Below are 23,358 nucleotides of genomic sequence, written 5' to 3' on the forward strand. Positions count from 1 at the left end.
GGCATGTTTTATAAAGTGTATACAATAGTTTATGGATATCTTCTCTTGCAATCATAGAGACTGCTTTTACTAAAAAGCAATATACATAGTGCATTTGTAGGAGGTGTCTCCATCACATGAATTTGGAGTGTTAAGTTTTGATGATCATGAAAGGCATTCATGCCACCGCAAAATACACTTAAACTTCTCAGATGCTTTTCCTATAGTCAAATCTGTAGAGTGAGTTATATTATCCACCTCCTGCCTCCAAAAAATCAGAGACGGAGCCAGTAGAGAATAATGGTTAGGGGCATGGGCTCTGGTGTGAGGTGTTTGAGTTTGAATCTCAACACCACTGCTTAAAATCTGTGTTGCCCTGGGACTATAACTTCTTTGTGCCTTGCTTTCCTCCTCTGTAATGTAGGAATGGCAGTAACAGTGCTTTATTTCATAGAATGTGCTGAGAATTAAATTAAGATGATACAAATGAAATACTTAGCGTAGTTCCTATTACAAAGTAAGCTCTCAAGTTCTGTTGGCTATTGTTATTTGGTGGATCTACATTCATTGTTTACTTTAACACAAAATGATATTTGTATCCTAGAATTACATTAAGTAGTGTATATTCACTCTAAGAAGCGTCGTATTTTGGCAATATGGAGGAAAGAACTTACACCCGAAATTCGGGATGCCATACATCTGAGATCTCGTGCTGCTGCAAATTATGTGACCCACGGTAGTAGATGTTCTGAGTGACTTGCTTATATTTCTGAGACTTTTCAGTGTGCTCTGGCCTACTTCCACCTCCAGTATCTGCATTTCTGTGTCTGAGAGATTTTTTTTCCAGAACAGGAGAAGGCTGTTCTGGCAGAGAATTAAACCTCTCAGGAGCAGCTTTCAGTCCCTGCAGGAACAAGCTCCAGTCGCCGCAGTGAGAGCGGGATTAAAAGCACACCCTTTATTGGCTGTTGGCTGTGTTCCTTTTCCTGTATCACTTCTCCTCTTCCTGTAAGCATCCTCTGCACTTCCCAAAAAACCAACTTGCTCTGGAACCCTTCTGGGACAACATAAATGAAGATATCCCTGGCATTGTTTACTCTTTTGCTCTCTCAGCTTCCCTACACAAAAGATGGGATTAATGGGCTCATGATTCAAATCAGAGAGCTGCTGTGAAAGTGCCTGGAGGTGTTATACCATAGAAATTTGCGGTGCCGTTTTTGCATGTCAGTTTCTTTTTTTTAAAGAATACCTTATATTCATTTTTCCAGTTTAAAGAATAAAAGTTTCCATTGTAACTCCATTCAAATTGTAGAATATCAGTCCTTTATTCTCAGAACTCTCAGCCTTGTAGAGAAAATAGAGACTGTAATATGGATTTTTTTTGGAGGTGGATAATATGGGAGAAGAGTATAGGTGAAAAGGCAATGGGAAATAAAGTCTGGTATTTCTTACTGAATGGACCAGAAATGGTTCCATCTGCCCGTTTTGTTCACCCAGTTCCTTGCACATAGTAGTTGCTCAATATTTATTGAGTGCGTTAGGTTGACAATGATGAAGTGTTTTGCTGCTGCTGTATTTTAAATAAATGTGGCCAAATTTGATCTTATACTCATTTTGACCACCTTGCCCAAAATATGACTAGTGTTGGGTCTGACTGTCTGTGACCACAGTGGGAAGGAGTATAACAAGTTCTGAGTCTCCTTTTTCCCGAAACACTTTAAGCGTGACCTAAGCCAGCAGTGTCCTGAGCTAGCAAGTCCACTTAGGCAATTCGTTCTTGCTTTCTGCGTAGGACATTAAGTTATTGATTGTGAAATACGTACAAGTGATGCCATTCTTCCGTATTGTTAGCAACTTATTGTAAAGTATTTGCACCCCTTTTACAGGTGATTTGGATTGCTACCAGTGGTATTTGCTCTAGTAAAACTCTGGGCCAGAAGAGGGATATTGCACGTCTGTTGTTTTATCTTGTTCCTAACTCATTCAGTCATCCATTCAATACACACTTACTGAGTGTATGTTCTTAGCAGTGTTCCCTGATACTTAATGGGCACTAAGCACATTTTAATTGATGATTAGGAGAGAAAAGCACCGAGGATTAGTCTGTGAGTGAAGAGTGAGACGATAAGGTGATGAGGTGGTGGGACCTTTGTTCAGACAAGTCTCTAAGCTCAATCTGTTATAATTAAGAAGACAATAAAAAGACAGCGTCTATTATCATATTATCTTAAATTTGTATCTAGTTCTCATCAAGAAAGCCTCTGGTTCTGATGTTGCACCATTTCTGGAGTACAATTAGTCATAACTAAACAAAGGATAAGTGTTAAAATTCCATTTAAAGATAATAAACCTATTTTGCTCCTACATGAAATACGAAAATAATGTATCAGGTTGATGCAAAGGGAATTGAGCTGAACCTACTGACATAAAGATTGCTGCCGACTTTGGATCTCCCTTTTGAATGGCTAATGAATGATAATGTTTTCCATGTGTGCTTTCTCATGATGAGAAATGTCTGAGATTAGATAGCATATCCCTGGTGCTATCTCTTGTGCACTTTGCTATCTGGAAAATGTCTGCCCTATCAGTAGAATTAATAATGGCTTCTTGAATGTTTCTCATAATATTTATCCCAAGTATGGAGAGCAGTCTATCTATTATTTGACCTTAGCGTGGTATTCAAGGACCACAGCTGAGCTTCAACCAGTCTTTCTAGTTCTCTTCCATCACTTGCCTTTGCACTCCAGTCAAATAGAATTTTGTACTGTCTTGTACCCTCTTTCCTATGACTTCTCTTGCTCCATGCTTTTTCCAGAGCTGTTCCTTCTCCTAGAATGCCTCATAACTATCCCCTAAAGCTCACATGGCAACACTTTCATCAAGCCTTTTCTGACTTTTTCCATCTAGAATGTTTTTTTCCCTGTGGCTTTCTATGGCAATTTTTCTGCACCTCCCTTTTGCATTATCTTTCCCATTATAGCATATTTATTTCTGCACAGATTTTCTTTTCCTATTTTACTATAGACCAGATTTTGTCACTAGTATATGCCATGATGTCTGGGAAAGAACTATATAAAATCATCATGAATAAAAATTGATACATTGGGACTGGCCCAGTGGCATAGTGGTTAAGTTCGCGCACTCTGCTTTGGCAGCCTGGAGTTTGCAGGTTCAGACCCCAGGTGCAGACCTGCACACTGCTCATCAAGCCATGCTAAGGCAGCATCCCACATACAAAATAAAGGAAGATTGGCACAGCTGTTGGCTCAGGGACAATCTTCCTCAAGGAAAAAGAGGAAGATTGGCAACAGATGTTCGCTCAGGGCCAATCTTCCCCCCTCCAAAAAAATTGATACATTTATTCTGATGGTATCCAAGGAAGCAGGTAAAAGAGTTGATTTAGTTAACCTATAGTTGGTGTACTGGCACAGAACACTTTAATTTCCCCGTGATTCAAAATGCTGTGAGAATGGCAGTTTCCTTTCTTCTGTAGTTTTCTTCTGAAACCTTGGCACTTATTTTTCTATAACTTATTAGAACACTTTTACTAAACAGAGAAAATGAGTTAATTCATGTGTATAGTTCATATAAATGACTCAGATGTTTTAGGTTGCCTCTGATGCAGGTAAAAGCATGTTAAAAAGAGGGAGCTGAAAAGAATGTGAAGTTTTCTTAAAAACAAAAGAGAAGGTTGTTTTATGTTCCTAAATTCCCATTTGTGGGGAAGCTACAAATCCTGGATCTTATTTCTGAGAAGCAATATAAATTTTCCATGCATAGAGTATTTGAACATAACCACAGAAACTTGCTGGCCAAATTTTGTCCTCTTCTCCTTAAGGGGGAACTCCCAGCAAAGACATTAAAATAATTGTCAGCACCCACTGGGTTTAGGTGGTACAAACTGTTTCTATTAGTCTAGGATTATCAGTGTGATCCTGTAATTTAACACATCCCCTGGGGGATGTTTCCATTAAGTAGATTTGGATAAACTGTCCTTATATAATCTCCTAAGTAAGGAAGGGAGTATACCCAACCATGTGATTATATTGAGATTCTGAGACTAGTAGAAATATTTTGGTTTTAGATAGTTATGTTGGTTGCCAGAGCCTACTAATGCATTTTCTAAGGATAAGGATATTTTAGAAATCATACTCAAGTGGCGTAAGCTTGTTTAGGAATCATAGTTAAATAAACCTCGAGTCTACAGAGGACCACACAAGATGATTTTTGTGCTGGCCTCCAATTATTCTCACCTGGTGGCTCTTTTGAACAAGTCTGAAGACTACACCAGGTGTGTTATTTAAATGGATTAGGTGCGGCATTAATTCAATATTTTTTTTTTTCCATTTGGGTCAATGGAATGCTTTATAGTAGACTTTTTCCTGGAAAATTTCCCAGTTATTTTGGTCTGCCAGAATCAGATTGTCAACCAAATGGATTGTTTCCTTTTTTAAAAGAAGATATCCATATACTTGTGTATATATAAATGTATATGTATATGTGTGTGAGTGTGTACATATATTTAAATAGAATTTACTCTATGCTTTGGGTACATTTCTCTCCTTATGGTGCATTTCTCTAAACATACAATGCCTAATAAAATGATTGTATTTGAATCTAGCTGGCATTCTTATATTTTTGTTTCCGGCACAATGCTTAGCCCACAGTTGGTTCTCAATAAATATTTGATTAATCGAATCAAAATATGAAACCATCATATTCTTTAATTTGTAAAGAATGGTATGTCATTAAAGCAAATACTTTGAAAAGAGCTGGGCATCTATTTTATTTTATTTTATTTATTTGTTTTTTAAATATTGAATTTCATTTTAATCAGCTCTCAAAGGCAGTTACCGTTTTGAGTTTTTTATGTATTTTCTCATTTTTTTAACCATTTCTTTCTTAAATTAGGATATGTAATACATAAATAGAAAAGGGTAACGAAACAAAACACAAACAGTTAAACAAGTTCTCACAAAGTGAATGCTGTATAACTATTTCCCAGGTCACAATATTTAACATTGTCAGAATCTCAGAAATTGTTCCCAAATGTCCCTTCCCCATAACATCTCACTGTCTATAAAATGCCACTACTCTGAATCCTGTGGCAATCAGTCCCTTGCTTGACTAAGTTTAGCATCCATCTATGCATTACAAATAGTGTAGTTTAGTTTTGTCCAATATTAATCTTTATAGCAATGGAATCATACACTATATATTTTGTGTCTCTGGCTTTTACTTGACATTATATATTTTAGATTCAAATACATAGTTTGTCCATTTCTTTGCTGTATTTATGCCATTTCATGAATATACAATTTAATTCTTTATTTTATTTTTGATGAAGATTTGGGTTGTTTCCAGTTTTTCTCAATATGACCAACATATGTATCCTACGGTAATTGAGCATGCATTTGTCTGGAGTGTACAGTTGGAGTAGAATCATATTTGGTAGAATATGTGAATTTCTAACTTGACCAGACTATTCCAAATTTGTTTCCAAAGTTGATGTACTAGTTTACACTCCTGCCAGCATTATATAAAAATTCCATTGCTCCATGCTTTTCTTTAATTGAAATATAGTTGATATACAGTATTATGTTAGTTTCAGGTGTCCAACACAGTGATTTGACATTTATGTACATTACGAAATGGTCACCATGATAAGTCTAGGAACCGTCTGTCACCATACAAAGTTATTACAATATTATTGACTATATTTCCTACACTGTACATTACATCTGCATGAGTTATTTACTTTATGACTGGAAGTTTGTACCTCTTAATCCCCTTCACCTATTTCGCCCAAACTCCCACCCCCCTCACATCTGGCAACCACAAGTTTGTTTCCTGTATCTATGAGTCTGTTTCTATTTTGTTTTGTTTGTCCATTTGTTTTGGTTTTTAGATTCCACATATAAGTGAAATCATACAGTGTTCGTTTTTCTCTCTCTGACTTGTTTCACTTAGTATAATACCCTCCAGGTCTATCCATGTTGTTGCACGTGGCAAGATTTCATTCTTTCTTTAGCCTGAGTAATAATCCTTTGTGTATATATATATACACCACATCTTCTTTATCCATTCATCTATCCGTGGACACTTAGGTTGCTTCTGTATCTTGGCTATTGTAAATAATGCTGCAATGAACATAGGGATACATATATCTTTTTGAATTAGTGTTTTTGTTTTGTTTGGGTAAATACTGAGAAGTGGAATTGCTAGATCATGTAGAAGTTCTATTTTTAATTTTTTGAGGAACTTCCATACTGTTTCTCATAGTGACTATGCCAATTTACATTCCCACCAACAGTGGACAAGGATTCCCTTTTTCCCATTGTCCTCGCCAACACTTGTTATTTGTTATCTTTCTGACGATAGCTGTTCTGATAGATGGCATCTGACTGTGGTTTTGATTTGCATTTCCCTGATGATTAGTGATGTTGAGCATCTTTTCATTTGTCTGTTGGCCATCTGTATATCTTCTTTGGAAAAATGTCTATTCAGGTCCTCTGCCTTTTGTGTGTGTGTGTGTGAGGAAGATTGGCCCTAAGCTAACATCTGTGCCAATCTTCCTCTATTCTGTATGTGGTATGCTGCCACAGCATGGCTTGATGAATGGTGTGCAGGTCCACACCTGGGATCCGAACCAGCAAACCCCAGGCTGCTAAAGCAGAACGTGCGAACTTAACCACTATGCCACTGAGCCAGGCCCTCCTCTGCCCATTTTTTAATCAGATTGTTTTTTCGCTATTGAGTTGTCTGAGTTCTTTATATATTTTAGATATTAACCCCTTGTTGGATATAACGTTTGTAAATATCTTCTCCAGTTCAGTAGGTTGCCTTTTCATTTTGTTGTTGGTTTCCTTTGCTGTGCGAAAGCTTTTTAGTTTGGTGTAGTCTCATTTGTTTATTTTTGCTTTTGTTCACCTTGCCTGAGGAGATGGATCCAAAAAAATATTGCTAAGCCTGGCGTCAAAGAGTTTACCCTATATGTTTTCTTCTAAGAGTTTTATAGTTTCAGGTCTTACGTTTAAGCCTGTAATCCATTTTGAGTTTACTTTTTGTATATAGTATGAGAAAGTGGCCCAGTTTCATTCTTTTGCATGCAACTGTCCAGTTTTCCCAGCACCACGTATTGAAGCTGAGCATCTATTTTAATTCAAGATCCATTACTTAATATCTTTTTTGACCTCGAAGAAATTATCTAACTTCTTTAGGTCTGAGAAAAATGGGGAGGAAATAACACCTACTTAATATTGTCATAATTAAATTATGTGTTGGTAAAATGCTTAAACAGTTTCTGACACATGAATGGTAAAGTTAAGTATATTAATTATTCTCCTGAATACGTGTAAAGTGTATCTATACTTTCTCTTAATGTGGATACACAAAAGTTTTTTTTTTTTCCACTTGCGGTTTATTTATTATTTTATAAAACAGTGAAACTCTTTAGGAGAAAGAAATGAAAGCCAGCTCTATCCATCACTTTTTAATTCAGTTTATAACAGGGCAGGCTTGACGTTTAGTACTAGGAGGAATTCTCACTGGCTTAATACAAGCAAGTTAATTCCTCACTCATGTTCCGTGTCCTCTGGGGGTCGACAGGGTGTTCTACTTCACACAGTGACTCAGGAACCCAGGCTGATGGTGTGGGGGGGCTCCATCATAATTTACAACATGCAGCCTCTTCAGTTCCTTTAGTGGAGGAAAAGACTAGAGAATGTGCATTAATTTAAAAAAAGAAGGAATTTATTGTGTCATTTCTGGGATGAGACAGACATCTCTCTCAGCGACAGATGCACTTCACTCCCTTTTTAACTCATCCTCCGGAACTATGATCATAGCCTACTGATGTGCTGAAGCTGGCTCATAATAGCTCATGGAGAGTCAATTATGCGCTGTCTCTTCCCAAGTCCGTGTTCAGTGACATCATGTAGGGAGCTTGAAATCAGCCCTTGAGGCAAATGCCAAAAATTATGGCTTTCATTTTCCAAAGAGCAGTTTACCAACACTCCATTAACCTGACCTCACCTAAATGAAAGTGTGTTTAGAAATGTAGAATGGCAGATGAATAGTTGCAGGGTATTATTGTCTTCTATGCCACAGAATCCAAGTCAACCTGGAGATTGTTTCCTAAAATGCTGCAAATAGACTTAAGTACTATAGAAAGAGTACTGAACTTGGAATAATTGCCATTTAACTTGCTGTCTAAACCTAAGTGAGTTATTTCTTTGAGCCTCAGTTTCTTTGTGATGTTATAAAGTCATCTTTGGATGTAATAGAATTTGATGAGATGATGTGTGAACATGCTTTGCATAATGCTTCTAGGGCAATTCGAATAATTCTTGATGAATCTGACAGTAGCTAGTTCTAGGGGAATCTAAGAAAAAGCACCAATGTTAGTCATTTGGATGGCTTTAATATCATTTATTAAACCTACGTGTTAAGTGCCTATTGAGTAATACTTTGTAGATGCTGAATATGATATAGTTATTGCCTTGAGGGACTTCCAATATAGAGAGGTTTTTAATAGCCCGTCGTTCTTTAAGAAGTAGATCCACCTGCAGTAGAGCTGACCAGGAAGAGAGAGGAGCAACTCGGTTTCCCTGGAGCTCTCCATGGTGCTTGCTCCATGGTACTTCAGACAGTTACTCCTTCATTCCTTGTAGACTCGCTCCAGTTCAGAAACCTAGCGTCTGGTCCACTCTGCTTCTTCTTTTCTCTTACTGCTTTGTGGATCAAGGCTACCTATTTACCATTTAAAATGCCAGTAGTTATCTAGTTTTGCCTCAACTCTGCTTGCACTGCAGCAGCCTGTGTATTCCTGATACAGACCGTTTCACAACCTGACCAGTGTGACTAAGGGTAGTAATGTCTCTCATTATGAACTTTTAAAAATTGTATAAATAAATATACTATTGAAATACAACTCTCAGAATTTCCACCCCATACAAACCCTGTCCAGTGTCTAGTGTCTAGAAAATTTCCTGTTATGCTTGGAGCCATGACGCTTCTCCTAAGTTTCTCTCTTTTTAACTACACAAGCCATGAGGTTTTAGGATGGCTCTGTGCAGGAGTGCTACTTCTAGATATTCTGTGGCAGATAGATGCTTTTTCAAGCCAAATTCTAATTTTAAAATAATGTACAGTTTAAATCTACATGATATAAAGACCAAATACAAAAACATTAAATCAGTTATTTTGATCTTGCTAATTTTTTTACATATATGGAAAATGATACTAAGATGGCTGATATAATTGGAAGGGAAGGGGGGGAAGAAATATGTAGCTGGACTATCTCTCTGCTTGACTCAGTTACAGAATTAGTTGAATTTTCTTTTCCCCTCCAAGACATTCGTATTATTTAGTTCTCCTCCAACCCCGCTATGTCCATAATATGTGAGACTCCAAAGCCTTCTCTCAACATTTCTAGAGTTTCCTGGAAGCTTACTTTTTTATGATCTTCTTGCCTTCCAGTTTTTTGTGTGTCAATTCTGACTCTTTGTGCTTTGATACAGGGCAAAGCTCAGCCCCTTCAAAAATCTCACAAGGAGACCCACTAACAACAGTCTTTCTTTGAGTTCAGTAGACTTGCCTGTAGATTTGGAGGCATGTGTTGAAGCACGTTGTGCGATTCTGCTCTCTCCTTGCCCCTCCTCCTTCCTGCCACTTCATCTCTGCCTCTCTCCTCTGTGTAGGCTCAGGAGTTCCATGTTACTCTTCTATTATGTAGAGTAGTTCAGTGTATTTCAACCTTTACCTTGAAACCAGCGAATTGAATCTATTGAGATAACTGTGAGAAATGCATGGGGTAGCTGTCGAGGTCGGTTTCTGGAGCCTCAGTGAGTTCACATCCCAGCTGTGCCACCTACCGTATCTGTAACTTTGAGCAAGTGACTTAACCTCTCTGATCTGTAAAATGAAGATAAAAATAGGACTGTTTCACAGGGGCTTTTGTGAAGATTAAAGTGATAATTTATGTAAAAGACTTAGTTTATTATAAAGAATGCATTTTGTATGTGTTACTACGTCTCTCTCCTTTTTTCATTTACTGATTAATTTTACCATCATTATACATAAAACTTTTTTGTTCCTACTATGCTAATATTTGAAAAAGGAAGCTCAGCTAAGAAACAGACTAAAATAATAGCTTACTTTAATAAAACAGACTAAATAATAAACTGTTGACATTTTCTCATGAAGAAATTTAATGTGACGTTTTGTGTTCTTAAAATATTGTCCAAATAGAACAATTTTTTAAGAGAATGATACATGCATACATCCATGAATATTAGAGGTCATTTTAAACTAAATTAGTTTGAATTTTTTTCTTTTCATTATATTTTTAAACCACACTTTTGGTGTATTTGTGACATCCTTGCCCCCATTATCCTGATTAATCCAGAGTGGATATAGTTGTGCATAAAAATGGACTCACTTGGAAATATCTTTTATTTCCAAACCCTTTTAAATTCTTTGCAGACATTCTTACTGTTTATAGTATAATCTAGAAACATAAAATATTTTGTGATTTAACCTACCATCCTTCATATTTTTAGCACTGCTCAGGGAAATAGTAAACCTACGCCATTATTTCTACATACTTTGTTAATCAGTGAGGTATTTTAAGGATTGAAATTAATTTATTTTACAGTAATTTTATAGAAGTTGTAAGAAGCTCCCTATTTATCAACTTTGCTTTATTTTTAATGTTTTGTTTGACAATAGAGGATGCCATATTTTCAAACACTTGGGTAATTTCTAATTTTCTCACTTTGATATTAAGCACCACTCTTGAAACGGATTCTTTGTCAGTTGGTTTGTACACAGAACACTTGGCAGATGACTAGCACTCGATGGCAGTCATTTGGCAAATTATGTGTCATGTTTGCCTCTGGTGGCCTCAGCGGCTGTTTTATCATAGGCATAGCAAGGCAGCTAGCAATAACATATGGTGCCAGTGAATAAATATAAATCAACTCATCATAATTGACCCTTCTAATTGTCCTCACATGAAATCAGTAGGCAATAGTGTCTTATAAAGCTTTACATGAGCTAAAAAGCAGTTGAAATTAGACTAAGCAAGCTTTTTTATAACTCCTGTAGGAAATCCCCAATTTACAATTGGATGACAATCCATGGTTTTCTTTTTTTTTTTTTTTTCCATCTGTTATGTGGAATCCACAACACATTTTCCTTTAGGAATAATGGAATAAGTGGTGGTACTGAGACCTCTATGCTAACACATACAATCCTTTGTAACCCTATAATTACAGCGTTAATTACAGTAATTAGCAGCATCATTTTTGCTAAGAATACAACAATGCTTTTTTCATGATGTCGTTTTTTCTTTTCTCTCACTTTCATTTTTCTTTCCTTTGACTTCTTGTAGCTTCTGCTCAATGAGGATAAACAAGGTAGCAACAGGGACATAGCTCCTCCTCTTTCCTGTCTTTACTGCCAGATGATGAGCCACAGTGATGAGGGGAGTGCTGTGTAGATTGCAGAGCTCTGGAGGTGGCATATCTTTAATCACGGTGTGGCTTCATCTGCCTGTTCCCCAGACGAAAATTATATATATATATTTCTAGTGCATTCTGACACTGCTCTAATACTTAAATATATGCTTCTCAGTGTTGAGATTGAGCTCCATATTTGGTGCCCTGGTTATCATCTCAATGTTTTTCTCTCACTCCCGTCTCCTACTTCTACTTAAATGCTGCTATCATGCAATCATTTTATTTTGAGACAGAATCTCGGTGATCAGTGTAATAAAATAATGGTGAATTCTTGTTCGTAAGCCTTCGGTGGTTTTTAAAATGCAGATTCCTAGACTCTGCTGATCAGAGATTCTGATTCAATAAATCTGGGCTGGAGCTCAGAAGTCTGCATTTTAACAAACAACCTGAGTGATTTTGTGTAGGTGTAGATATAGGTGGTCCTCAGATCGTTATTTTGAGAGCTACTGAGGTAGAGGCGAACTCTGACTGACTTTGCCCCTGGGAGCACTGTGGTGAAGATCCTGGAGCCCGACCTTTGGATTAAAACCCCACTTCTGCAGTTAGGAAAGCTTGTGAACTTGGACATACTATTTAATGACCTGGTGTCTCTAGCTCCTCATCTGTACAGTGGTGATAATGATGATATATATCTGATAGGATTGTAACAAGAATTAAATAAGCCAATGGCTTGGGAAGTGCCCGGTAAACATTAATGTTATTATTTGATCCTGTGGCCCTAATCCAAATTACTAATTTATGCACATATGGGTCACTTCTGTGCTTAGTTATCATTCAATATTTAGTCCAGCCATCATCCCTTTTAGGAGGTTTTAGCTGAACTACAGGCTAATCTATGTTCCTTTTATGTATTTCTATGTACATTTTATGTATCTGTCACTGCATCATATTAAAGACTTCTATTTCTCCATCTGCCTCCCTCACTGGCTGTGAGCTCTTAGAGGGTGAGGACCATGTTTTACTCACATTTGTGTCTCAACACCGAGTACCTTGACTGGGACATGCCAAGCTGAGGATGCCAGTTGGCTGGAATCTAGATAATGGTCAGCTCTCATGCTTGTCTTGCCTGTATCTTCCCAGAGGCAAAGAGAAAGGAAATATTTTCCAGAAGCAACCTGGATGATGTTTAGGGGAGAAGATTTAATCGTTGATTCATTTCATCCATATTTGTTGAACATCTACCATGTGAACCACAGTGAACAAAGCAAGTCCATGTCCTCATGGAGCTTTTATAGCTGTACTTCAGATCTATTCACTGGTGACTAAAAACCTGTATCTTTTATCGTTGGGCATGCAATATATTACTGAATTGTGTTTTAGAGCAGTCCCCTGGGATGTGTATTATAAAACTTGCATTTAAGGTATAGAATCATGGTTAAGGTTAGAACACCCAAATCAGAGCCTCAATTATTGGACATCAATCCTAATGAAACACTCTGTAGTTTCCCACACTGGTTAGTGTTTAGCGTGACCGGCATCCTGGATCAACTGCTGATGAGGTTTGTTATTAAACATTTTTCAGACTTCTAGCAGTGGAAGGCACTCTGTTCGCATCACTGGCCTCAGTACAATTGATTTCCGAGCTGGTTTTTCCCGAAAGCCCACCCTGGACTTCAAAAAGACAGTCAGTAGACCAGTGCAAGGTTTGTATGTGCATATTACTTAAATTGGAATGGTAGATATCTGAGTGCAGAATATTTCGCAGACTGTCTGTGATTTTATAATTTTGTAATATTCAACAAAATTAGGAAACGTAGCATTTTTACTTTAAATGTGGTTGCACTCTTGACCTAGTCACTTTTTCTCAAAGCGTAGTGCTAAGACCTGTGATACCAAAGTTACTTAGGGAGCTTGCCAAAAATTAAGATTCCTGGGCTCCTCCCCAGATCTCCTGAATTAGAACCACAGAAGGTGGGGCTGAGGAATATGCACTTTGATGATCCACCTCAATTGATTGCTAAACTTACTAAACTTTAAAAACTACTGACCTAGATCCTGAGACTTTTTCTTGCTAACGTCTATAAATTGCCTTGTTGTCAAGGGGAAAAGGTGGATTGTGTGTCTGTAAATAGCTAAAAAATTAAAGACACCATGTGTCATTGTATGTTCAAAGGTGAAATTATTGCTGATTTTTAAAGCTTGTTCTTCCTCTTATTTTATTCATGCATATTTTATTTATTCATTATTTATAGTTTTACAGCTAAAAAGACAGCTCAATCCTACCATGACTCTCAATTTTTTTCTATGTGGTTGTTGCTTATTTTTTTTTATTACTGTAATTACTGGACAGATACAAATAGTGAATTTTTAAATGTTCATATAATCAAACATCATATAATACAATATTCACAATTCTAATTTTTCTACATATAAACATTGTTAAAATACTATGGGGTCAGCTCCTGTGACCTAGTGGTTAAGTTCAGCAGGCTCCGTTTTGGTGGCCCTGGTTCGGTTCCTGGGCATGGACCTACACCACTCCTGTGTCAGTGACCATGCTGTGGTGGTAACTCATATAGAAAAAGAGGAAGATTAGCAACAGGCGTTAGCTCAGGGTGAATCTTCCTCAGGAAAAAAAATAAAAATAAAAATAATTAGGATTTCCTAAATTTCTCTGATCGTGAGCATACTGTCTTTTATGTAGAAAAGATTCTACAATTAGGCAATGATTTGTAAGATCGAGTGTAGTACTCATACTTATGGTACTTGTTATCTGTTATTCTAATGCAAAAAGTTATTTGATATGTAACCTCAATTGCATGTTACTTGTAAATAATAATAACTCTTTCTCCTGTAGGAATACCTACCTATGTGCTGCTGAATACCTCTGGAATTTCCATTCCAGCTAGAGTAGATCGTCTGGAACTTCTGAGTATCTCGGGCAGTTCTCTTAAGACTATTCCTGTTAAATATTACCCAGATCGAAAACCTTATGGCATATGGAATATTTCTGACTTTATACCACCAAGTGAAGCTTTCTTTCTCAAAGTAACAGGCTATGATAAGGATGATTATCTATTCCAGAGGGTATCAAGTGTTTCCTTCTCTAGTATTGTCCCAGGTGAGACATCATTTTGTTCAACATGTATTGATAGCTTAAGAGGGTTTTTGTGGTCCTGTAAGTAAAGAATGGACTATAAAGTCAAAAATAATATCCTCACATTACCACTGAGTTACCAAATTGATGGGCATTTACACTTAGGTAACACATTTTTTCTTAACCATATAAAGCACATCCAAAGTTTCATGTTAACTCTCATAGATTGCAGTTCTGAAAATTTTGACTACTTCAGTCAATGTAAGAACTGGAACTGGGAAATTCTGGTGCTTTTTCTCCCCCTAAAACAGCCTGGCATGTGTGTTTAATGTTTGATTAAGCTGTCAAAATTGGCTAAATGGACTAAGAACGAAAACTTCTACATTGTGAACAGTAATTCACTGTAAACAACTGGTGATGATTCTGCCTTTATTTATTAAGTTGTTTAGTTAATTAGTAAGCTAGTTACTTAAATATACATCATACATAGAGAGATGAGATCACAGATTAGGGAGTATTTGGGGGTATCAGGTAGCATTTCAATTTGTCTATCACTGAGCTATTTCTTAAGGCTGATGACTGAACTCTGATCAAAACTTTAGAACTGTAGCTGGAACCACAGACAGACAAATAGATTCAAGGATTGTTTCTAATGTTGTACTTTTGGATGGAGGGACAACACTTTATCATCTATACATCAGGTTGCGATTGGAGAATTCAGGAACCACTCTACAGCTATTTAATAGTTGAGAATGGTGCAAATAGAACCAGCCTCAATATTTCCTCATATACAGTATTCAAAGTTAGTTGTCTCAGCCCCTAAATTGAATACTACAAAGTTTATTGGCTTCTTAAAAATCAGTTTTTTCATTCCTTGTGGGAAAACAATCACCCTATGAATTTAATTCAAAGATATGTGGATTCTTTTCAAATATTTACATTTTTGAAATCAAAATGTGTTCTACAATTGACGTGTTCTAATTGTCTGGTAGCTTTTTTTTCTGTCTTGGTGGTACAAAAAATAATGCTGTGTCAACATCAATGGAGTTTTAGATTCAATGAAAATACTTTAGTAAAGCGTCTATGGAGATATCAGAAATTAATAAGCTTTGAGCAAAGATATTTAAAGTGATTTTTAGTGACAGATTAATTGGAATGCAGAGGATTTACTGGAATAATTTAAGTATGTAGCTTTTGAGGGGATTAACAGGGAATACCCAATATCATCGTGACCTTCTTGCCCTTGTTCTTTTTTTCCTAGATGCTCCCAAAGTTACAATGCCAAGGAAAACGCCAGGATACTACCTGCAGCCCGGCCGAATTCCCTGCTCCGTTGAGAGTCTTCTGCCCTTTACCTTGAGCTTTGTCAGAAACGGAGTTACGCTTGGAGTAGACCAGTATTTAAAGTGTGTAAATATTAGTAATAATATATAGCATTAAACATCTAAATACAAATAGATACTTATTTCAATGTACTTTTTCATTGGAACTTCTCGTTTATTTGTTCCATCGTCATGGAATGTAGTAGTGAACAAAACAGACACAGGTCTGCGTCCTTGTGGAGTTTATATTGTAATGGAGGAAAACAGAAAACTAATGTAATTTGTTAATATAATCAATGCTAGGATACATTCAAAGGTTGATTTAGGTTTTATAGAATGTGACTTTTATGTAACTTGAAAGTACCTTGTTAAGACAAAGAATACATAGTTGTGAATGCAAAGTTTCCAAACTTTGGAGGGGTCCTTGCAAATGAGAGGCCCCAAAGCTTAAGCGTTATTGACTTCAGGGTAAGCATATCTTTGAGTCTGATTAGAGTATTATGATAAGTGGATCTGATAAGTGCTATGGTAAATGCGGTACAGGTTAACTGGGACCAGTAATACTGGTGGGTGGGGTGCATGTGTTTTTGGCCAAGTTGCAATTTTAAAATTCAGGCTAAGGGGCATGTGAGCCAAGACCTGGTGAGAGAGATGGTCATACAGATATCCAGGGAAGAGCATTCACACACCAGGAACATCAAGTGCAAATGCACAAAGGCTGGATCGGACGGAGCATGTGGGAAAGAAAGACAGGAAGGAAGCCAGTGAGCTGGAGTGCAGTGAGCCAGAAGACGGGTGAAATGAGGTCAGGGAGAAGTGGTGTGTGCTGGGGGTGGGGCGACAGGTCGAGCCGAAGCCTGTGTGGCTGGCTACTGCATATAGCAATCAATGGGAGTAGGCAAGAGGGCACTGGCTTTCCTTATGAAGATGGGAGAATTTTTTAGACAAATATAAGTAATCTAATGATAAAAATTAAGTAGACCTTGAAAACTGGAGGATGATTTCTAGAAAATGTTTTTTTAACTTACCGTGAAACAAATTACATATGCAGAAAACTCTAGGAATCATTTTGCTAAACTTCTATGCTGTTAATTCAATATTAACATAAATTTTCATGAGATGTGAAATATTTGACAGCATTAGCTTATACAGTCTCTTTATGGGAGTCATTTTAAGCAAAAGCAATGGCAGGAATGTTCATTACAAATTTAGAAAATTTGCCATTATTTAAAGATTGAATTGTATTATTTCCTGCTACTTTTTTTTTTTTTTTTACATAGTATATCTTGATGATTTACTCAGCTGCATGTTTAATAACCAGCAGCATAACTGACCAGGATATCAAATGATGGAGCTACATAACTGACTGATGAAATCAAATAATTCTGTTTTGTGTTTAAATAGTCACATTTTTTCAAAGACACTTGAGATTCTTTATAAACATTAATTCATTAATTCCACACAGTTCCTGGGAGGTAAGCCACAAGAATGCTTTCTCTCATGTTTCCAGCTCTGTGGCCCAGAGATGTGACATGCCTTGCTGACATATGTTAAGCTCTTTGGATGTGAGAGGCTAGGGACAAAATTAGGCTTGGGTGGTGATGGACTGAGACCGTCATCCTGATTCACTCGCACGTCTCTGCCCTAGATTTCCTAATAACTTGAGGCATGTGACTTAATCTTTGTTATGTGAGTCGCTATGGTCACTAGGGATGTAAGAGAGATTAGTTTGCATAAGCAGCAGGACACATTTCTATTTGACGTGTTCTTTCCCTATTCCAAAGGCCATCCCTTCAAAACTTTATCATGGCCGTATGGACTTAATGTCAACTGAGAAGGCTATGTGAAAAGGAGAATTTTCATAAACAAGAGAGGAACAAGAATAACTTTAAAGAATATTCTACAGCAATCTTTATGTTGGTTATGTGCGTTTGAGCAAATTACTTGTCCTTCTTCCGGGATCTCAACTTTCTTGTTTTTAAAATAAGGGACTGGGGACTAGAAGAATTGTCACTTTCTGTTCTGAAATTTCCATGTGTCTCAGTTTTTGATGAATCCTACATATGCTTGGCTCTGAGGTAGGCAATGCAGAAGACATGAAAGACTGTATGTATTTCAAACTCCTACCTTCCTGGAACCTACCAGTACCTCCTAGACAATGACATCCGTACACTTGGGCTTAGTACACTGCTGTTAAGCATTCAAGATACAGCTTAGGTGATCAGTACAGCATGGAATCAACTCATATCCCGTTTTCTTGTGAATGTGACAATAAGGACCACTGGTGCTTGGCGCATACACAATGGAAAGGAAATAACGTTTACTGAAGTGAACATTCTCAGTTACTAAAGTATATGGAACAATGACTTTGCTTATTTTCTTACTTTTCTGATGATAGGCACCTGTGCCTTGACTTTCTCTTACAAACTCTAGGTTAGTGCTAAATACACGTTGAGAGCTCAGTAAGTTCTTCGTCGTTATTTGATTCTGGGTATGGTTTGTTTGGGTGGTGAGCAATCTGCAGTCATTGCTGTAAGGTATTCTATCTTACACCACTTTCAGACTTCAGTGGAAGGTGTCTTGACTTTGCAGTGGGCTTTTCATTTCTTCTGTATCGTGACTGTTTAAAAGGTTATAGATAGCTACAAATGATTGTAAGAAAAAATTGTGAAAATATTTATGACATTTCAATCATATTTTGAAATAAGATGATGTCTGTTTTGTGGATTGTTGGAATTTTTAAAATAAGGATTAAATATCTATTACCAAGGCATTTCCAGAAAATGAGGAGCTTAACTTTCTGGTTAAAATACAAAAGGTGTATAATTTTAAGCTATAAAGAACTTGGCGGTTTAATTAATTTTCTTCAATGGTGACATCACTGCTTTCAAGTTGGTCTTGCTTTTTTTTGGTAACTAAAAAGGTTTCTATTTTCTTCCCCCAGAGAATCTGCCAGTGTGAACTGGGATATTGAAAAGGTCACCTTGTCCGATGAAGGCTCCTATGAGTGCATTGCTGTCAGCAGTGCGGGGACTGGACGGGCACAGACGTTTTTCGATGTGTCAGGTAATTGTCACGAATTACTTTGCAGTTGCCTGAGTCTTAATGCAGCTGTGGAAACGGGTTGTTTGCTAATCCTGGCTTCACCGCATATTAGCTGTGTGACCCTCCTTGGGTCAGTGACTTCAGGACTCTGCCTTGGTGTCCCTAACTATAAAACGAGGATAGTATCTGTAAAGCTCTTAGAAGAGAGCCTGGTTCATAGAAACGCTTAATAGACATTAGCTATTATTATTATCATCATCATTATTATTTTTGGAGGAGTTTAATAAATATTTTTTTGAAAAGACCATAAAGGATTTTCCTTTGAGAAAATAAAATTTAAGAAAAGGGAGGTATCTATTCTGATTATAACGATATTAAACTGTCTCTTTCCGTCTCCCATATTCATAATGAGCAGAGTGCTTTTAGAAATGAATTCTGACAGCTGAATTGAAGACAATAATGAAAGCGATCATGTTCAAGAAACACAGGACCTCAGTGGCTACGATATTGGTATTAAGAAGGGCAGAAGACATGCTAATTATTTGACACTTAAGTAGAATGTTTCCTATGAATAAATGGGAGACGAGGCTTAGATTATTTATTTTTTTTTTTTTAAGATTTTTTTTATTTTTTCCTTTTTCTCCCCAAAGCCCCCCAGTACACAGTTGTATATTCTTAGTTGTGGGTCCTTCCAGTTATGGCATGTGGGACGCTGCCTCAGCGTGGTTTGATGAACAGTGCCGTGTCCGCACCCAGGATTCGAACCAACGAAACACTGGGCCGCCTGCAGCAGAGCGTGCGAACTTAACCACTCGGCCACGGGGCCAGCCCCGAGGCTTAGATTATTTTATAAGGTAGAATATATTTTGGTTTTTCCCTTTAGTCTCCCAGAATTCTTAGGAAGCAAAAAAAGACTGCCATGTATAATTAGTGGTCAGGATTTAAGCCACTTACTCAGCATTTACCTAGAATTTTTTGGAAACTGTGTTTTGACTGAATTATTTTCTACCTGCCGTGTAGACTAGCCTTGCTGTGTGTTTAATAGTAACCCTATTCTGACCTGAATGTAGCTGCTGAGTTTGTTACACTGTCTCTACTTGACTTTAGTACTGATGTGCATTTTCTTGAGACAATTTAAAACAAAAGTAGCTTTATAATTGTAGGGCTGTTTAGAAGTCTAGGATTTAATGTTTGTTATCAACTACTCCAAGCTGAATTTTAAAACAGGGGCGTGCAAATGTGTTCTTCTTGCAGTAAATTATTTGTATTCTCTTGTTCTTAGAAAAATAAAGTTTGTCTTCTGAAACAATTTAACAAGTTGACATGCATCATAAACTATTCATTTTTTTGCATCTCCGGTAATTATGAAAAGCATTGGAATTGTGTCAACATTCCTCAGCTTCTGGGAAAACAAACGCTTGAGCACTTGAGTTTTTTCCCAGGAATATTAATTAAGGGAAGGACAACAGGGAAAGAGATCTGAGTGACTTGATTCAAACATCTTGCGTAAATAACTGAGAAGTGTCAGTAAGAACTCACGAACTGACTTAAGAATTTGGCTGTGTGGTGTCGGTAACTTCCGTGTGTCTGTTCCACACACGCCCTTCCAGTATTAATCTGTGCCAGCCAAGCAATGGCATCGCTAGGAAATCCTACTCTGCCCAAGTCGGTTTTTAGGAATTGTGTCCCACTCAGTCAATTATGAAAGAAGGGCACAAGCATTGATGGTAGTGGCAATGACTGTAACAGCAGAAGTAGCAAGCAAGTGCCCCTTTGGACTTGAAAGAGTGGACGTGTTTTTCTAGGCTAACTTTTGCTTAACCTACCCGCCCCAAACCTCCACCCACTTCCAAATCTCCCTTAGCCTAGGCTGAGCTCTCGGTTCATCCAGCCTACGGTAACTGCTTACTGGCACGCTGGAATCATAGGATAGTTAGATCTCATATTTGGGGCCAAAGTGTTAGGAAACAAGGCTTTATGGGGTCATGATGTTTTTGTATTACTGTGGATATTATTTTATAAAGTCAGAGAGCACCCAAGGGCAGTTTAAAGAAAAGCTAAAGTTCTACCAATAGGTCATCTCAATTTTTTCCAGCATTTTCTTCTGGATGACGTGTTTAAGGATTTTTGCTTCATTGGAAATATTGGTTATTGATTGTTTTAAATGCAAAATGGGTATAAAAAACTATTTTATTGCATTTAAACACATGGAAACTAATGAATAAAACTGCAGAAGCAGGAAAAAAATTCTTTTCAAATGGTATTTGGTTGGTTTAGTGTTATTATAAAGTTATATTAATTTTCTCTACTGAATTTCTTTGTTAACACAATGCCCCTCCTCCAGCACACACACCCGCACACACACAAACACAGCCCTAAAGTTCTCTAAATCAAATACTGAATAGACAAAACTTGTCAAGTGCCTGTCAGTGACAGGCAATCTTAAACTATAGTTGCAGGATGCTCTTTGAGAACAGGATAAGACTTGGAAATATTATTACACCACCTCATCATTTTATAGCTAAAGAAACTGAAGCCCAGAGCAGACAAGTGACCCATTTATAATCAGATGCGTTTGTCGTGAGAAGTAGGTTCCTGGCCTCCTGGCTCTCAGTCCAGTGATCTTTACCCAATGTCACAAGGCCAGCATCTTCCTCTCTTAGTTTTGAGGTTCTGTCTCTGGTCCCTTAATCCTGGCCTCAGTCATTCTTTCACTTAGAAAGGCTCTCCCTCAAATTCCCAGGACCAGGCTGTTTCTGGTAATTTCTTATCTTGGCCTCTTGCACATTGCTGTAAATCCTCTTTCATCATCTCCCCATCGCCACCAAATTTATTTATGTATTCATAAGTATTTCAGTGTACTTAATATTGATTATCTCTAGATATTTATGCAGTAGTGGATGTATAGGTCATATTTCAAATCTCATCTGTCCCTGTATGTTATTAGAAAGTTGGCATTTTATGTATTTGAATTTATATTTGAAGAGGAAGTTGACTCTGAGGCAGAGTTTGTATGCAGGTGGGTTATCGGAGAGTTTTCTAGGGAGAAGCATCTGTAAAGGGGTGAGGGAAGTGGGAGAAGTTAACTTGTGATGTAGTCACAGCAGGGGACTCAGTGGATCTCACAGGGAGCTCTGGAGCTGGGATAGCCCTGAACTGAGGCAACCGGGCTGGGCTAGGCGTTTGTTTCCTCATTAAGTTGTCACCGGAAGTGGGCTGCACTTGGAAGAGGGCCTACCGCTGAGCATGTTTAGCTCCCTTGGCTAGGAGCTGTGGGTAGCCAACAAGCTTAGCAGCTGGGAAATGGGTTTCATGGTTTTTAAGGGGGATCTAGGCCTGTACCTGGCATCCCCTACATGCCCATAATATGAGATTTTACATTTTCTAAAAATCTCATCAAATCCCTAGTCTAGTTGAAAAAGTGGTTTAAAAAGAACAAAAAAGACAACTACACAAAACATCTTGTGGCCTTCAGAAAGATTTTGATAGAGCGTGAGCATATGCACACAATAATCACTTTCAGGTCTTCGGTGGTCTATAGCATCTTGTATGTTAGAATCATAGAGCCTCAGCACTAGAAGGGGTCTTTAAGCTAACCTAATTTAATCATCTCATTTGTCAGACAGGGAAACAAACACCATGAGTAAATTGGCCTATCTAAGGTCACCCAATAGTTAGGGGTAGAACTAGGCAGCCTCTGTCTGCCAGATTCAGCACATAAAAACATAGGATGCCCAGTTAAATTTGAATTTCATATGTGTGTCCTAAATATTTCATGAGACATACTTATACTAAAATATTATTCAATGTTCATCTGAAATTCAAATTTAACAGAGCATTCTGTATTTTATCTGTCAAACCTAGTCACACTCCAATCAGAGCTTCCTAACTTTGTCATGTACTCTTCCCACTTGATTCACCAGCTGTTTTCATTTAAGAGATATTAAAAACATAGCAGAGGGCTGGCGCAGTGGCACAGCAGTTAAGTTCGCACATTCTGCTTCTCGGTGGCCTGGGCTTCACCGGTTCGAATCCCGGGTGCGGACATGGCACCACTTGGCACACCATGCTGTGGTAGGCGTCCCACATATCAAGTAGAGGAAGGTGGGCACGGATCTTAGCTCAGGGCCAGGCTTCCTCAGCAAAAAGAGGAGGATTGGTAGCAGTTAGCGCAGGGCTAATCTTCCTCAAAAATAAATAAATAAATAAATAAAAACACAGCAGAATGATAAAATTTATGTTTCTTTTTTCATAGTTTAAAATAGCGTATAATCCTCTAAAAATGTTGGGAAAACAAGGGTAAATGTAAACGAAAATCTGGAAAACATACACATTTCTATCACTCAGAGATAACCACTGTGGTTTTGGCATACTGCTTCCAGGTGTTGCTCTAGGTTTATGTTATTCATCTGTACTTATATACAGTTTTAAATAAAGAAGGATAAAGTTTGAA

The 23,358-nt window shown here is 37.5% G+C and overlaps 1 protein-coding gene across 9 annotated transcripts in view; it reads left to right on the forward strand.

Moving 5' to 3' along the window:
• Window positions 1–23,358, forward strand: part of HMCN1 (hemicentin 1) — a 434,632-nt gene that overhangs the window by 158,921 nt on the left and 252,353 nt on the right. For all 9 annotated transcript variants that reach the window (XR_011532218.1, XR_011532219.1, XR_011532217.1 and 6 more), the window contains 4 exons: window positions 13,024–13,144; window positions 14,299–14,562; window positions 15,800–15,944; window positions 18,805–18,926. Coding sequence is in view for 2 of the 9 variants with exons in the window: in XM_008514091.2 (XP_008512313.2) it covers window positions 13,024–13,144; window positions 14,299–14,562; window positions 15,800–15,944; window positions 18,805–18,926 (652 nt within the window). In the remaining 7 variants the exon portion in view is untranslated. Of the gene's footprint in view, window positions 1–13,023; window positions 13,145–14,298; window positions 14,563–15,799; window positions 15,945–18,804; window positions 18,927–23,358 lie in introns of those variants that run through there.

Source organism: Equus przewalskii, chromosome 23 (assembly GCF_037783145.1).
Source record: "Equus przewalskii isolate Varuska chromosome 23, EquPr2, whole genome shotgun sequence".
Classification (NCBI taxonomy): domain Eukaryota; kingdom Metazoa; phylum Chordata; class Mammalia; order Perissodactyla; family Equidae; genus Equus; species Equus przewalskii.